The sequence below is a fragment of the Aotus nancymaae genome, unplaced genomic scaffold (genome assembly GCF_030222135.1).
Source record: "Aotus nancymaae isolate 86718 unplaced genomic scaffold, 86718_ANA_hifiasm-v0.15.2.pri h1tg000058l, whole genome shotgun sequence".
In the NCBI taxonomy this organism is placed as follows: domain Eukaryota; kingdom Metazoa; phylum Chordata; class Mammalia; order Primates; family Aotidae; genus Aotus; species Aotus nancymaae.
Genome location: NW_026988472.1, coordinates 40,674,928 through 40,691,830, shown reverse-complemented (window position 1 = coordinate 40,691,830; position 16,903 = coordinate 40,674,928). Strand labels below are relative to the sequence as shown.

The following is a 16,903-nucleotide window of genomic DNA, read 5'->3' as shown; positions in this document are numbered from 1 at the left end:
CTCGCTGTGCTAAGAAGTTCCAGTCCTGTCTCTCCCTCCACCCTGCTGTACTGCAGCCAAGCTATTACAGATGACAGCGTCCTCTCGTGGCCGGCTGAGTAACTCTCATGCAGTGTTTTCCTCAGAGCTTTCCTCAGTTTCTCTGTGTTCTTTCCCATTCTGTTATAGCTAACCAACTTCTCCTTTGGACCTACAGAAACTTCTGAGGCTTCTCTCCTTCAACTCTTGCTTAGTTACCTCAAAAAGGCTCTTTGCTTTCTCTCTCCCTTTTATCCTCACCCTTGTCCTCTCCTCTTCCACTCCTCCCATGTTTTTATGAGTGAGAAAATGACCTTCATTATCACTGAAAAGTAGGAGAGGAGAGCTACTTAAGCTCTTGTGTCAAGGAGAAGGAAAACTGAAGGATATGAAGTGAAATTATGTGTGGTCAATCAGTAGTAATTTCAGAACCATTAGAAGTGCTCGAGTCCATATTCAAGATACAAAAGGGTCTGGCCACTTTTTTTTCTCCCCCGGCCTTTCAGTCTGAATAAGAAACAGATTTCTGTATTTATTTGTCTTCCCACCGTCATTTAATTTCTAACATTGAGAGAGCATTGTTTTCTATTTTCACTTCAAATGCTTATTTCAGCTATGTTGGGGTTAGGTGGGATTTGTGGGCTGGCCTAGAAACCTTGCCATCAGGTGTAACACTAATCCTGTGGTAAGTGCCTTTTCAAGTTCCTAGCAGCTGATTTTTAAATGAATCTTTGAACAGACAGGGTTGAGAATGTATAATTCCATTCAGATGCAAAGGGAGCATGGGTGATACTACTCAAGATGCTCACAGGAAATATGGTCGGAGGGTCTGATGATGCCAATGATGCCAATGATGCCAATGACGTGATGATGATGATAGCACTGACAATGAGAATGATGGTGAAGATGAAGACGATATTGACAGTGGCGACAACAATGATGCCAGTGACGACGATACCAATGATGATGGCGACAGTGATAATAGACATGATTTACTGAGCACTTGCCATGTGTCAGGCACTGTGCCAAGTACTTTACATAGCTTATCTCCTGTAATCATTACAACCACCCCATGTGACAGGTTTTTAAAAAAATTTTAATCCTCATTTTACACAGAGGAAAACCGAGGCTTAGAACTTACTTGCCCCAGGTCACACAGCTAGCAAAATTAGGCAGAGCTGAAGTTTGAACCTAGGCCTATCTAAGTTCAAAGCTTGTACTCCTAACCACTCTCATAGGGGGCCCAGTGCCCAGGGTGATGCTCCATGCCAAAGGGTGCAAGGGATTCACATGCATTAGGCGAAGGGGAAAATCTGAACTCCAGTTCTTTGTACTTCAGAAATCTGCACCCCTTCCTTCCAGTGACCCCTCAGAGGGTCTATTTCTTGCACACTGGTCTCTGGAAAATGTCCTGCTAATGACACAGGACTATAAACAGTCTTTTTCCCAGAACAAAAATTTAACCTTTGTATCTCAATCTAATTAGAAGTATTTTCTCTTCCAGAAGCAGGTTTTTTCCTCCTCTTTGTTCCAAATTTAAGAGGTTTCTTTGTTGCCAGAAAAATGTCTAAAAACCATAGCTCTTTAAGATGATGGGCCCTGGCCCGAGACCTTAAATGTGACCTGAGCTCCTGCATGAGATGGCCGCTCCAGCAACAGCACCTCAGGGTGCTGGGGGTTCTGGGTGTCCAACCGGACTGTAGGGCGTTGGCCCAGTGCAGGGATGGGCACTTGCTGTCTCTCGCAGTCCACTGTCCAGGTGAGTGTCCTCTGCCACCACCAGCAGCTCTTTATGATTTTCTTCTGTGATGCTGAGGTTCACCAAGACCTGAGGAAGTCAGTTCATTCCTGTTAGTATCAGGAGCAGCCATCTCTAGAAATAAACATTTGTTCTTTCGTTAGAGAGATCCTTCCATGAACATCACCCCTCCGGCTGTCTAGGGACTGGCATTCTTCCCTTAGAGACTTACTCCTTCCTCTGCAAGAAATGTGAGCCTTGAAGGAGCCCTGTTAAAAGCAGATAATCCTGGGAGAATGTGAATTTGGTTAATACCTTGGGAATGGAGCCAAGAGAGACAGCAACCTGCCTACAAAGAAAGTGGCATCAGGTCAGAGGAATAGATGCATGCCTGGCGCACAGTAGGTGCCCACATCATTTTTGAAAGAATGAATAAAAATGAATGGACACGAATCTCATTCCGTACTCCTGTCTTGCAGTCAGGCCCGTATGGGTCCCCAAACCCATCATAGGTCCTTTGTGGGCAGGCTAAAGGTAGTAGAGGCTTGGAGAACCAGACCTGGGAGTTGGTGGCATCCTCCTTCCAGTTCCTCCTTGGCACTCCCACCTGCCCATCCTTTGGGGCCCACAGCAGTTCCTCCTCAGCAGCTCCTGGGAAGCTAGGTTTGACTCCTCCCCACAGGCACCACTGGCTCCAAGGAGGAATGAGTGAGAATAGGGCAGTCCCCCATGTTACAAAAGAGGAAACTGAGTCCCAGGTGTATAAAACAACATTCCAACAGTCATGAAAAATTCATGTGTGTCCTGAATCTCTTCATTTCAATGACTTATTTATTAGGTATCACTGAGTCAAGGGGCGGGGTGTTCTTCTTTTTTTAGCAAGCTCCTCACTTATCAAACTTTTTGACTTTTGATTGAATCAAACCATCCCACATACTTTGGTGTTAGATGCTGGTTCCAATAGAGATGTTCTAATCCTGGGTGACTGACTGTGCTGACTCTATAGCTAGTGTGTTCGACTCAAGTGCTCTTCAATATCCTTTGAAATGTAACAGAGGCAACAGGTGGGGTAATGTGCCTTTAAGGAAGGAGCACAGGCCTGGGAATAAGTGTAGTCTATGCTGTGTGAACTTGACCAAGTCACTTGACCTCTGAGCCTCAGGTTCCTGCTCTTCAAAACAAGAGGATTGGGACCAGGCACAGTGGCTTATGTCTGTAATCCCAACACTTTGAGAAGACGAGGTGGGAGGATTACTTGAGGCCAGGAGTTCAAGACTAGCCTGGGTACCATAGTAAGACCCAAGTTTCAACAAAAATAAAAGTAAAAATCAACTGTGGCAAACACCTATAGTCCAAGCTACTCAGAAGGCTGAGGCAGGAGGGTTGCTTGGGCCTGGGAGGTTGAGGGTGCAGTAAGTAATGATTGCCCACTGTACTCCAGCCTAGAAGACAGAGTGAGACTCTCCCCCAAGAAAACATAAAAAACCCCAGAAGGGGTGGGTTGGGCCAGCGACAGTAAGACTTGTTCAGACAGGGGCATCCTGGAAGTCTCCCTGGGCCCTGAGAGCTTCGTTTCTCCTGCTGAGTTGCAACGTTTTCATTCCTGCACTCCTATTAGAAAAAAAAAATTGAACACTCCCCTTACACACATACACACACCCACACATGCACACACACATATAATTAGATTTACATGTCTTCCCATATTTATGACATACACTATAAAATAAAATACAGGAATAAAAAAGATGAGATGATAAAACAAACATAAATAAATTTTATGATACCTCGGGGCATGACCTTACCTCCTCTCCCTGGGAAGACCTTGGGCTTTCCTGCTGTTTATGGCCAGTTTCTAATGCTTGGCTCCACTTCTATTTTTCACAAATATCAGATCAGAGATAATATTTGTACTCTGTCCTCCCTAACAGATCTTCTCTGTAGCCACTGTAGGTCCTCACAAAATTTAGTCCCAGTTGCAATGTTTGTGGTCACTACTGTTTTCATAAATGAATTAGCGTATCAGGGAACTCATGTCTCAAGCTATTCTGGGCATTCATATTCCCATCAGAGGGCTGTGTACACCTCTGGATGTAAAAGGCAATCGACCATAAGGCAGGTGACTATTTTGTGTATTCTTCATATTTTAACCAATTTGAGACTACATTCATGTGGTAATTATGTTCACAGCTTTGGTAAAAAGGCCCTGTGCTGATGTTTAAAGCTTAGAAAATTTAATCACTGGGGCAAGTAATTGACAATTATTCTACCCTATGGGGACAGAAAAACCAGTTTTTACCCAGTTGGAATTACTTCTTAGATATTTAGTGCATCTCAAGTCCTGAATGGTAAAACCATATACATGTAGAATTAAACGATGAAAATTATGCTTTTTTTAACTTGGCTCATAGAGAGTGACTGATAATTTTTATGCAGAATTAGGTTAGTCATTGAAGGTTTGGCTTAAGTACTGGATGGAAAGCAAAACGTAGACTCAGAATGGAGCACTGATGGAACGGGGCAGGATTCTTAGCAGAGGTCTCTGGGAAGTCAGCCTTGCAAGAGGGAGAGCCATCTCATGTCGTCCTGGGGGTGGGGGCACATGGGGAGACACTGCAGGGGCTGGGCGGAAGAGGAGGGAGTTTGGTGTGTTGATAGCCTCAATCTTTTCTGGGAAGTAAGAAGGAAGATGGGCCATTGAGAATGTCAGCTCACCAGCAGTCCTGTGCTCTGGCCTTTAGATTAAGGGTCCACGGCTTCAATGTACATTAGAATCACCTGCTGCATCCCGGAATAATTAAATCAGAGTCTTAGGGGTGGAACCTAGGCATGGGTTTTTTTTTTTTAAGTTCCAGATTACTCCAATGAATAGCAAAATCTGAGAACCAGTGGTAGACTAGCGCTTCTCAGAATTTAATGTACATACAAATCTCCTGGGGCTCTGGAAGGCAGATTCTGATTCAGTGGGTCTGGGCTGTGGCCTGAGATGTGCATTTCTAGCAAAATTCTGGGTGCTGCTGCTGCTGCTGCTCCAAGAACCCCATTTTGAGCAACAAGGGCATCCAGAGGTATTCAATCTTTTGGCTTCCCTGGGCCACATTGGAAGAAAATTGTCTTGGACCACACATAAAATAATGATAGGGAATGAGCTTAGAAAACTTGCAGAAAAAATCTCATAATGTTTTAAGAAAGTTTACAAATTGTGTTGGGCCACATTCAAAGCCTTCTGGACCACGAGTTGGACAAGCTTGGGTAGACAGTCCAACTTTGACTAGAAATAATCGATAGCTGCCTCCATGCTCCATAAAAACCAAAGCTGTTGATATTTTATAGTTGGAAAACACATATCTTGAGAGAATTCTCAGCATATGTTTTAAGATGTGATTGTTGTAGGGGAAGAAACTTATCTTGATAGAAAAAAAATCTAGGCCGGGCGCGGTGGCTCACGCCTGTAATCCCAGCACTTTGGGAGGCCGAGGCAGGTGGATCACGAGGTCAAGAGATCGAGACCATCCTGGTCAACATGGTGAAACCCCGTCTCTACTAAAAATACAAAAAATTAGCTGGGCATGGTGGCGCGTGCCTGTAATCCCAGCTACTTGAGAGGCTGAGCCAGGAGAATTGCCTGAACCCAGGAGGCGGAGGTTGCGGTGAGCCGAGATCATGCCATTGCACTCCAGCCTGGGTAACAAGAACGAAACTCCGTCTCCAAAAAAAAAAAAAAAAAAAAAAAAAAAAACTAGATGAGGCTTATTTCAGTGGAAGAGAAGAGCAAGTAATACCTGCAGCTTGCTGGGGATGAAGGGAACATCCCCAGGAGCAGGGCCCAGGATCTGGCTCCTCCAGCGTACCAGAATTGGGATGGAGGGCCTGAAGAAGACACTTGGAAGCCCACACCAGAGCTTCCCGGACCTGGGGGTGGGATCTGTCCTGTGTAGCCCAGATCACTAAGGCTCCCCTGAAACTGAGTGTGCCTTCTCAGTGACCTCACTCCAGTAATCCCAGGGGCCTCACAAAGCCCTCCAGCAACAGTGACCACTGGCTTGAGTAGCTATGAGACAAACACCTCCCCACTTTTCCACCGTTCTCAGATATCCACTCCTGGAGCATTTGCTCAGGGGTGCTTGGCACTGTGGATCAGGAGCGTCGTGACCATCTTTACCATTGTTTCTGTACTGAAAATGCTTCCAGTTCACAAAATAAAATCAAACTTTGCTCTATCTACAAGATGATCTGGGACTCTGAGAGGGGCTACCAGCATGTCCCAGGGCTTTTGTCCAAATTACTGGCTCAGAAATCAGGCTCAGCCTCAGGCGCCTTCAGGAAGCCTATTCTGGGCCAGCGTGGGGTCACAGTCACATTCTGAGCTTCTTTCAGTTTGAGTTGGTGCAGGGTCTTCAGGTGGCTGTGACTAAGATCATTTAGGATATAGCTGAGGGCATTAGGGGTGAGGGTGTTAAGTTATTTGTGAGTGGCTGAGTGTGTGTGGGTGAGAGGGTGGGTGTGTACGTGTGACTCTCACAGTGTTAAATGCTGGCAACCAACAGATAGGTGGATTTTAGGACTTGGAGAATAGTCTAAACTATCTGAGAGGTCAAGTATTTTTTCTTTTTAAATTAAGCCATAAATGAGTCCTCATTAGAAAAATGTCAATGTGTACAGAAGCCCGTCGGCTGAAATAGGTGCTTTGAGCAAAGCTCTGGAAGAGGAGGCTTGAGAGGCGGACACGACCTGCGTGGACACCCAGTGTGGGGGCAGAGACGTGGGGCAGGTCACTGACTGATCACCGAGGAGTTAGGTCTGAGTCAGCTTCTTCACGAATGTAGCTTCTCATAAGGAAAGCAGTCGATTTGATTTTGTTTTTCTAGGTGCTTCAGAGAAATACAGGGTGAGTCCATTCACACACCACCCCTATTGGGAACTTTACTGTCCACAAAGTGCTTTCATATCTACTGTCCCATCGGAGTCTCCTGTGGCTGGTAAAGATGGGTGGCTGCCATGTTCTCCCACCATGGCACCTGCGGGTCTGACCCTCTGCTCTTCCCGAAACAAGAGCCTGGTGACCTGTGTAAGAAGTGGCCTTGTGTAAGTTTTAGTCAGCCTTTTTGAGTTGCAGCTTACTCGTCAGTAAAAAGGGTCAGGAAGAGGCTGGAGGAGATGTCAGCTTTAATGCCTCTGCCCACCTTGACGTGCCATGAGTCTATAAATGGTGTGCCTGCGACGAGAGGGTGAGGATGAGAACACCAGGCTCAGGAAGGCTTAGGTGTTCATTCGTGCAGCAATTCATCCAGAAGATATTTCCTAAGCACTACCAGTGCCAGCTATGAGGTGGGAGACCATCCCCTGCTCCTGGAGAAACAAGTAAATAAGAAATCCCAGTATGGGGGCTGGGCAGAGTCAGGACTAGACAAGGTCAAGTTGGGGTTCTCTGGGAGCCCAATGAGGATGGGGGATGATCTCAGAAGAAGCAACTTTAGGGCTGAACCGCTTAAGTCAGACAGATGAGCAGGAGTTGGCTAGGTGAAGGCTAGGCAGGAGAGAGCTCCAGGCTAATGGACAGACCCTAGGGAGACTGGCCCTGGTATAATTAGATCTTTGCAATAATTCGATGAGGGGTTCAGATAATGATTCTGTGACCTCATGGTATGGTTTGGCTCTGTATGCCACACAGATCTCATGTCAAATTGGAATCCCCAGAGTTGGAGGGAGGGGCCTAGTGGGAGGTGACTGGATCAAAAGACTTCCCCCTTGCTGTTCTTGTGACAGAGTTCTCATGCAATCTGCTTGTTTAAAAGTGCGTGGCACCTCCCCCTACCTCTTGCCGGCCACGTGAAGATGTGCTTTCTTCCCCTTTGCCTTCTGCCATGATTGCAGGCTTCCTGATCCCCAGAAGCGGAAGCCTGTATTGTATGGCCCATAGAACTGTGAGCCAATTAAACCTCCTTTCTTTCTCTTTTTTTATTATATTTTAAGTTCTGGGGTACAAGTGCTGATCATTCAGTATTGTTACGTAGGTATACACACGCCATGGCGGTTTGCTACATCCATCCCCTCGTCATCTACGTTACGTATTTCTCCTAGTGTTATGCCTGCCCAATCCCCACCCCCTGTTATCCCTTCCCTAGCCCCTCCCACCCCCGACAGGCCCCTGTGTGTGATGTTCCCCTCCCTGTGTCCATGTGTTCTCATTATTCAACACCCACGTATGAGTGAGAACATGCGGTGTCTGGTTTTCTGTTCCTGTGTTAGTTTGCTGAGAATGGTGGTTTCCAGCTTCATCCATGTCCCTGCAAAGCACGTGAACTCATCCTTTTTTATGGCTGCATAGTATTCCATGGTGTATATGTGCCACATTTTCTTTGTCCAGCCTATCATTGATGAGCATTTGGGTTGGTTCCAAGTCTTTGCTATTGTAAGCAGTGCTGCAATGAACATACGTGTGCATGTGTCCTTATAATAGAATCATTTATAATCCATTGGGTATATACCCAGTAATGGGATTGCTGGGTCAAATGGTGTTTCTATTTCTATGTCCTTGAGAAATTGTCACACTGTCTTCCACAATGGTTGAACTAATTTATACTCCCACCAACAGTGTAAAAGCATTCCTACTTCTCCACATTCTCTCCAGCATCTGTTGTCTCTTGATTTTTTAATGATCGCCATTCTAACTGGTGTGAGATGGTATCTCAATGTGGTTTTGATTTGCATTTCTCTAATGACCAGTGATGGTGAGCATTTTTTCATATGTGTGTTGGCCGCATAAATGTCTTCTTTTGAAAAGTGTCTGTTCATATCCTTTGCCCACTTTTTGATGCAGTGGTTTGGTTTTTTTCTTGTAAATTTAAGCTCTTTGTAGATTCTGGATATTAGCCCTTTGTCAGATAGATTGCAAAAATTTTCTCCCATTCTGTAGGTTGCCTGTTCATTCTGATGATAGTTTCTTTTGCTGTGCAGAAGCTCTTTAGTTTACTTAGATTCCATTTGTCTGTAAACTGAAACTGGACCCCTTCCTTACCCCTTATACAAAAATTAACTCCAGATGGATTAAAGACTTAAACATGAGACCTAACACCATAAAAACCCTAGAAGAAAACCTAGGCAATACCATTCAGGACACAGGCACAGGCAAGGACTTCATGACTAAAACACCAAAAGCAATGGCAACGAAAGCCAAAATAGACAAATGAGACCTAATTATACTGAAGAGCTTCTGCACAGCAAAAGAAACTATCATTAGAGTGAACTGGCAACCAACAAAATGGAAAAAAATTTTGCAATCTACCTGTATGACAAAGGGCTAATATCCAGAATAAACCTCTTTTCTTAATATAATAAATTACCTAGTCTCAGATATGTCTTTATAGGAGCATGAGAATAGATTAATACACCCCACAAGTCTGCAAGCAGAGCTACTTTCCCAGACAGTTGCTCCCCACTTCCTCGTCTGCCCTGGGCCCTGGGCCCTGAATCTTTTCCCCACTGTCTCCATCCAGGGGGCACATGGGCTACATGAGGGTGAGGCCCTAGCAACTGGCTGCAGACCAAGACAGTGAGATCTCCAGGGTCTCCAGCAATCTCCTGGATCTCTTGCAGATCCAGGTTGCCTGCTTCCCACCTAGCCACACTGCCACTGTTTACCGACCTCCGCCCCCACACCCCCAAGGATAATGGGGGCAGGCAGAATAGATGGGTGCCCTCATTTAAACCCATTTGAAAATGTTTTACAAAACCCAAACAAAATGTTCCCTGTCACCTCTGAAGAAATTCATGCCCCTGGGCTTGAGCATCAGCCTGCTCCTATGATGCTCCTTGATCTGAAGAGGTTCCCCCGCCCACCATCCGCCCCCGCTAATCAGCAGCTTGGCTGAGTGGGGAGACAGGCCTCCACCTTCTCTCCAGTCATTATCTGGTTACTTGGTTCATCCTCAGGGACACAGACTCGCCCTTTGAACCCTTTTTTCATGAGCTGGTTTTGTACTCTCAGGGCATCGCTGAGGCTTCCAGTACTAGCCCCTGCAGCAGCAATACCCGCTATGCTCCCACTGGGTGCACCCAGACCCCCTCAGCTGCTGACTCAGAGTCAGAGGAGGGTGCTTTCTGGCAGATTGAACAGCAAGAGGAGGAGATGTAGAGAGAGGGATGGACGAGGCTTTCTGGGAGGTGGGAGAGTGCATGATGAAGGCCAAGTTCATGTTCCTTTGCCTGGGTATCCCAGGGCCAGTGCCATACTTGGTGGAAACTAGGTGGAGGCATGCAAGCCTGTCTCAGGGCCAGCGGCTGTCTAGGGAAAGGCCTGGAGGTACTCTCGGGCCTGCTTTGGCTGAGTAGTCAGGCAGGTCCAGAGCTGGCCTATTGAAGGAGGTGGAAGTGAGGTTTGGGCCAGGGGCTTTTCCCCTCTGCCCTGAGATCCTGCATACTGTTCCCCTCCACCCACACCTTGGCCTGTCCTCTGTTCTCCATCCCACTGGGCCTCAGCCCTGTTCCCAGAGACTTGAGCCACAGCAGGGGACCCAAGGGCCTCTCTGTAGCTCATTGGTGCTGAGGTGCCCTCCTACCCATGTGACATCTGTCTCTGGAAGGCAGACTGGGACAGGTGGGTAACCAGAAGTAGGCTGAAAGGATGGAAGCCCCTCAAGCCCTCCAGTAACAGAACCATAACCACTGTGGGGTGCAGTCCCCAAGGACAGGAGGAACTCCGGTGATGAAGGGGACAGACGAGACCTCTTGTGGGGAAAAAAAGAACAGCGGTTCAATGACTACTGGGAAGGACCTGGCCTCCACTTTGAAGAAATGTGATGCTCAAGTACCATGCCTTTCTTGCATGCCTCTGCAGGTGCATACACTCAATGTTGAAGGAGAGGTTGTGGGGACCGCTCTTGGCAGGAAACAAAATGCATAGAGGGGTGTGGCCTTAGCAGCTCTCACAGTGGGAGGGAAGCCTGGGAAGCCCAGCCTGTATGTACCTTTAGGCTACTTATTTAATCTCCCTGTGGAATTGGTTTTTCCACCAACAAAATGGGCATAATTATAGGACCCCTGTGGCCGGGTTGTTCTCAACAGAGGGCCTGGCAAATGGCGGATGCTCAATGAGCTGTAGCTCTTGCCATCCGTGGAAGGAAAAGGGGCCTGAGGGAGGCTGCCCGCCTTGGCAAAGTCCTCTTTTCACTTTCTAATCAGAACTGTTCTGGGAATGTTAGCAGACCTAGACCAAGGCCAGGCAGAGAAGGGACTGAGGTTTCACAGGAAATGATGAGAGCTGGCACCTGAGCTGAAGGTGTGTGCAAGGAAGTGGAGGAGGCATCCAGAAGTTAGCCTTCTCTCCCTTGGGACGGGATTGAGAGAAGCATACAGGGAGGGAGAGAGACTGCCATTTCTGCAAGGATGGACAGATGCAGCTGTTATGAGAAAGCTGTCTCACAGCTGGATAATCCTAACCGCACAGGAAGACTAAATGTGGCACAGAACATGTCTTGACTTCTGTTGAGTGCCTCTCACCATGAGAATCCTCCTCAGATGGGTGGCTATAGGTGCCTTCTCTGACTGTGGCTGCCCTTGTCCTCACCAGACCTACTGCAGCTTCCTTTCAGCCTTTTGTTACCCTTCCCCAAGGGTTCTGGCCACTGTGAGGGACAAGGATGTAACCTTAGGTTCTCAGGGCCTTCGTGGGGCATGCAAGAGGCCAAAAAGTATTTGTCCTGCTGATGTGGATGCCTCTCCTGGCATAACATTGATGCCTTTGCATGCTAGCAAATCTCTGATCAAACATGTGTTGCCTCCACTAGACTATAATGTCCATGAAAGCAACAATCTTGTCTGTTTCACTCAGGATGAGTGAATGAATGAATGAATGAATGCATACATGCATGCATGAATGAATGACATATTTGGGGCCAGGCGCAGTGGCTCATACCCAGCACTTGGGAGGCTGAGTGGGCGGATCACTTGAGGTCAGGAGTTCGACATTAGCGCGGACAACATGGTGAAACCCCATCTCTCCTAAAAATACAAAAATTAGCTGGGTGTGGTGGTAGGCACCTGTAGTCCCAGCTACTCAGAAGGCTGAGGCAGAAGAATCACTTGAATTCAGGAGGCAGAGGTTGCAGTGAGCCAAGATCACGCCACCGCACTCCATGCGTATTACAGGCATGGCTTCTTCTGAGATGAATCAGGATTCACTCATCTCATAAAGAACCAGACCCTTCGGCTAAGGCAAGCCCTCTCAGCCTCCCTGGGGCCAGACTACCTCCCAACTCTGTCCCAAGGGAGTTATTGGCCAGCATGCTGGGTCTCCTCATGGCTTCCAGAGGGAGGCTCTGGATCCTGCTAAAGTTGTTTGCACAGCATCCTTTCCCTCCCTGCCTCTCCTGCCTCAGAGAAACTCCTTGTTCTGTGCATTTGACACATTCTGATTGTCTGGAAATACCATGGAGTTGTTCTTTTGTTAAAAGTGTCTTACTGTTGTGAGACATTGTTTGTTTATTTCTTTTTTTTTTCTTCTTTTTTAAGATGGAATCTTGCTCTGTCACCCAGGCTGGAGTGTAGTGACATGATCTCGGCTCACTGCAACCTCTGCCTCTCGAGTTCAAGCAATTCTCGTGCCTCAGCCTCCCAAGTAGAGTAGCTGGGACTATAGGCGCACACCACCATGGCCGGCTAATTTTTATATTTCTAATAGAGATGGAGTATCACCATGTTGACCAGGCTGGTCTCAAACTCCTGATCTCAAATGATCTGCCACCTCGGCCTCCTAAAGTGTTGGGAAATTACAGGCATGAGCCAACAGATCCAGCCTCGTTTGTTTATTTCTAACCCCATGGTGTGCTGGGCTGCCTCTCTTTCTTGTTTTGGAGGTTGTGTTGGCAATTTGGGGGTGAGGAGAGGAGGATGAGCTGACCACGGGACTAAAGGCAGTTGGGATAGGTGAAGTCCAGAATCTCAGTTGCCCAAGGACTGCCCAGTGAAACTGAAGATTATTGAATTATTATTGAGCCCAACCAGACTCCAAGGCTGCTCAGATCCCTGAGTTAGACATGGTGCCTGCCTTCTCCATGGTAACGAGGCTAAATATGGACGGGTTTCCATGGAGAGCCCTATCGCAGCTGCAGCTCTGCTTCCTCCAGGAAGCATACGCGCCAGGCGCCTTTGGCCTCTCGAGAGGTGGCCAGAGGTCTACAGCAGGTGCCAAGGACATTGGGAAAGTGTGCCTGACCTTCAAGGATTTTCGTTTCCAACAAGTATTTCATCCCCCCAGACCTAGGCCCATCAATGCCCCCTTCCTCTTGGCAGACAGATAGTAGGAGAGGCCACAGGTTAGATAGATAAGCTGAGTGGGGAAGTGACAGTGGACCCAATGACCATTTATGTGAGTCATCCCATCTTCACCTTGCTCTGGGGAATGGATTTTCCTGTTATTGGGAGAAATGGGAATGTCATTGGTCAGAGGGAGACAGAGACAACTGTAATGACCCTTGTGTAAATGCACTTGTGTGTATAGCTTGATCATCTTAAAAATTGTAGTTCTCCCCGCACAGATGATTATGTGGATGTGTTCGTATATAGTAGGAGATATCTGTAACCTGAATCTATACATAGATGGGTTATGCTCCCTGTTCAACTAAGATGTGGAAACTTTCTAAAGATGTGAGAGAGCTCTTAAGGCAATTATAAATAGTCTTTTAAGGAAAAGTCATATTGTATGTTCTGTGTTGCAGGACAAGTGGCATCAGAGCTGAGTGATGGATGACCTGCAGTCCCAGAACCTCCCCATGGACATGACCGACTCCCCTCCCGCCTTGGCTAATAACAGACTGGAGAATGGCATGGCTCAGCTGATCACCACTGAGGCCTGGAACATCAACTCCACTGACCTGGTAAAGAAGGCCCTGGTGACCGTGCCGGCCCCATCCATTCTGAATCCCCCTGCAGAGTCTCAGAGTGGCATGGCTCTGAAGGTGGCAGCCACCGTGTTGCAACCCCTGTGCCTTGGGGAGAACCCAGTGGTGATGCCCATTCACATGCAGGTGGAGGGAAGCTCTGCGCCAGAGCTCAATCCCAATGGCAATGCCACCTACGTCATGACCACGCAGGGCCCCGTGCAGCTGCCCGTGGTGCTGGAGCAGCACGTCTTTCAGCACCTCAACTCCCCTCTGGTCCTGCCACAGGAGGCCCCATGCTCCTCCAATACCATCCACAACAACCTCTTCCAGGGAGCGGAGGACCCCGAGGCCCAACCCCAGCTCCTGGACCTGAGGATCCCCAGCCAGCCGCAGGAGCCCACTTTGCCATTTGAAGCTGTGCTCCAGAATTTGTTTCCCTCCCAGGGCACTCTTGGGCCCCCACCCTGTCAGCCTCCTCCTGGCTATGCCCCTGTACCCCCGCAGCCTTTTAACTCCCCCTTGTCCCCCTTGGTCCCACCAGCCACCCTCTTGGTGCCATATCCTGTGATTGTCCCCTTGCCTGTGCCGGTCCCCATTCCCATCCCAATCCCGGTGCCTCAGAGTTCTGAATCCAAGTTCACCTCCAGTTTCCCCAAGCCACCATCTTCCTTCGGCCTGCACCCCTTTAAAGGCACCCAGATCCCTCTGGAAAAAGATGAACTGAAGCCCTTTGACATCCTCCAGCCAAAGGAGTACTTCCAGCTCAGCCGCCACACAGTCATCAAGATGGGAAGTGAGAACGAGGCCCTGGATCTCTCCATGAAGTCAGTGCCCTGGCTCAAGGCTGGGGAAGTCAGTCCCCCAGTCGTTCAGGAAGAGGCAGCCCTAGACCTGTCAGTGGCTGCCCACCGGAAATCCGAGCCTCCACCCGAGATACTGTATGACGGTAGTGCATCAGTGGACAGCTCAGGTCACGCAGTGATGGAGAAACTTCCCAGTGGCATGGAAATGTCTTTTGCCCCTGCCACGCCCCATGAGGCCCCAGCCATGATAGATAGTCACATCAGCAGCAGCGATGCCGCCACCAAGATGCTCAGCCAGCCCAACCACCCCAGCAGCGAGGTCAAGGCTGAAAATAACATTGAGATGGTGGGCGAGTCCCAGGCGGCCAAGGTCATTGTCTCAGTTGAAGATGCTGTGCCTACCATATTCTGTGGCAAGATCAAAGGTCTCTCGGGGGTGTCCACCAAAAACTTCTCCTTCAAAAGAGAAGACTCCGTGCTTCAGGGCTATGACATCAACAGCCAAGGGGAAGAATCCATGGGAAATGCAGAGCCCCTTAGGAAATCCATCAAAAACCGGAGCATAAAGTTAAAGAAAATGAACTCCCAGGAAATACACATGCTCCCAATCAAAAAACAACGGCTGGCCACCTTTTTTCCAAGAAAGTAAATAACGGCTTTTTAAAATTTGTATGATTATAATATGGGGAAAGGTGCATTGGTTTTATAAAAAGGCATTTAAAACAAATTATCTTTGTTAATTATTTTGGGGAGTGGTTGGGAAATGCAAAGGTGAATTGGCTGTAGAGGCCCTGTAAGCTAGTATCATTTTCTTTTTTAATTTTTGACTTTTCACAAATGAGTAAATAAGAGCAACCTATTTTTCAAGCAGATTGCACATTTTTTGCAGCTTTAATGGAATATTGGGTGAATTAGAGGGGTTAAAAAAAGCTATTTTCATTGCCACAAAGTGCTTTGATGATGTAATACCTAATAAAGGGTAGGATGAATATTTCACAATAAATGTTTGTTTGCACTAATTGGTTGCAGTATTCCATCATTTATAAAATTTGTATTCCTAGACTGTCAAAATTTGGCCAAAACTCTTGCTTGTAAAAAGCTGTAAGTTATCCGTGATTAGAGACAGCAGCTTTTCAGGTATATTGGAAAATATTGCTCTAAGCCCCAATAAAAGGAGGGCTGGAAATATGGATGATCTTGAGCAAATCATTTCCCATTTTGGCCTTGGGATTTTTATTTCGTTTGTAATATATATATATATATATATATATATATATATATATATATATATGGCAAAGAAAGGAGACAGGGAGGTGAGTTTCAAGTGCCCGAGGCTCCTTGCAGTTCACAGCTCTGGGTGTATAGAATTCTGTGCCTGGATCTTCCATAGTCTAACACAGACAGATGTCTCACAACGGAAAAGTAACCTGCTTTCTTCCCCCTTACCAGGACTTTAGATGGAAATGCCGTTCTTTTCAAGGGCAGTAAGAGCATTGTTCTCAATGATTGAAAATCTTGCAAGTCCGAAGTACTGGCGCAGGCCAGTGGATCAAGAGATGGCTCATAGCTCTTCTCAGCCTTGGATAGAGATCTTTGAGGGTGGAGCCAGGGAGAGAAGACAAAGTCATTCTTTTTTAGTTAAGCCCAGTGATTATCAAATGAGGTGATTGTAACCCCCAGGGGATTTCTGGGATTGCCTGGAGACACTTTTGGTTGTCGCAGTGGGGGTGGGGGGGCGGGGGGGGGGATAGAGATTGCTACTGGCATCTAGTGGGTAGAGGCCAGGGATGTTGCTAGACATTCTATAACACACAGGACAGCCCCCATCCCCCAACAAGAATGATCTGACCCGAGATGTCAGTTGTGCCGAGGCTGAGAAGCCCCGGCTAAGCCATTTCTTATGGACAGAAATGACACACCTGCAAGGAGACTGCAGCTCTTCCCTGACAGCAAAGGCCACCCACGCAAACGAGGAACTGCAGGAACTGTGAATGTGCGTTTAAAATAGACCTGCTAGGTGGCACAGCACACTTGTGTCTCAAACTGCTGGCAAGAGACTGGTGATTGCATGCCTGCTTTTAAACTTAAAGCTCTTTTATTTTTTTCACTTCTTGCAATTAGTATGTATCCAGCTGTCACAGGGAGCATGAACAGGAGGAAAAGCAGTTGTGAGACTGTTCTTTTATTACCAGTCCCCCCATGTGCAGGGTTACAGCTTTAGCCGGCCCACTATCACACACCCAGAGTGAATTTTCTTTCTCCTGCTCTTTTCCTGTGTTGGTAAAATTTCTTTTTCAAAATGTGACCAAATAGCTGTTTCTTATCAGGCTGACTAGTCCCAGTCTATGGCATCAGCCATACTCCATCCTTTCAGCTGCCACATGGTGCAGTCTATTTTCCATTTTTATTCCCACTGTGGGTTTCTGGCCGTGTTTCCTGAGCATAGCACGTGTCTTCTGGTTTCA

General features: G+C 47.4%; 1 protein-coding gene across 2 annotated transcripts in view; it reads left to right on the top strand.

Annotated features, from left to right (window-relative positions):
* Positions 1-15,457, top strand: part of RAI2 (retinoic acid induced 2) — a 65,448-nt gene extending 49,991 nt beyond the window's left edge. The window contains exon 2 of one of the 2 annotated variants that reach the window (XM_012434299.3): positions 13,471-15,457. In XM_012434299.3, the coding sequence (XP_012289722.2) occupies positions 13,495-15,087 (1,593 nt within the window). In that variant the 5' untranslated portion in view covers positions 13,471-13,494 and the 3' untranslated portion in view covers positions 15,088-15,457. The remainder of the gene's footprint in view (positions 1-13,470) is intronic. The other variant, XM_064364626.1, reaches the window with a different exon arrangement.
* The last annotated feature ends 1,446 nt before the right edge of the window (positions 15,458-16,903 follow it).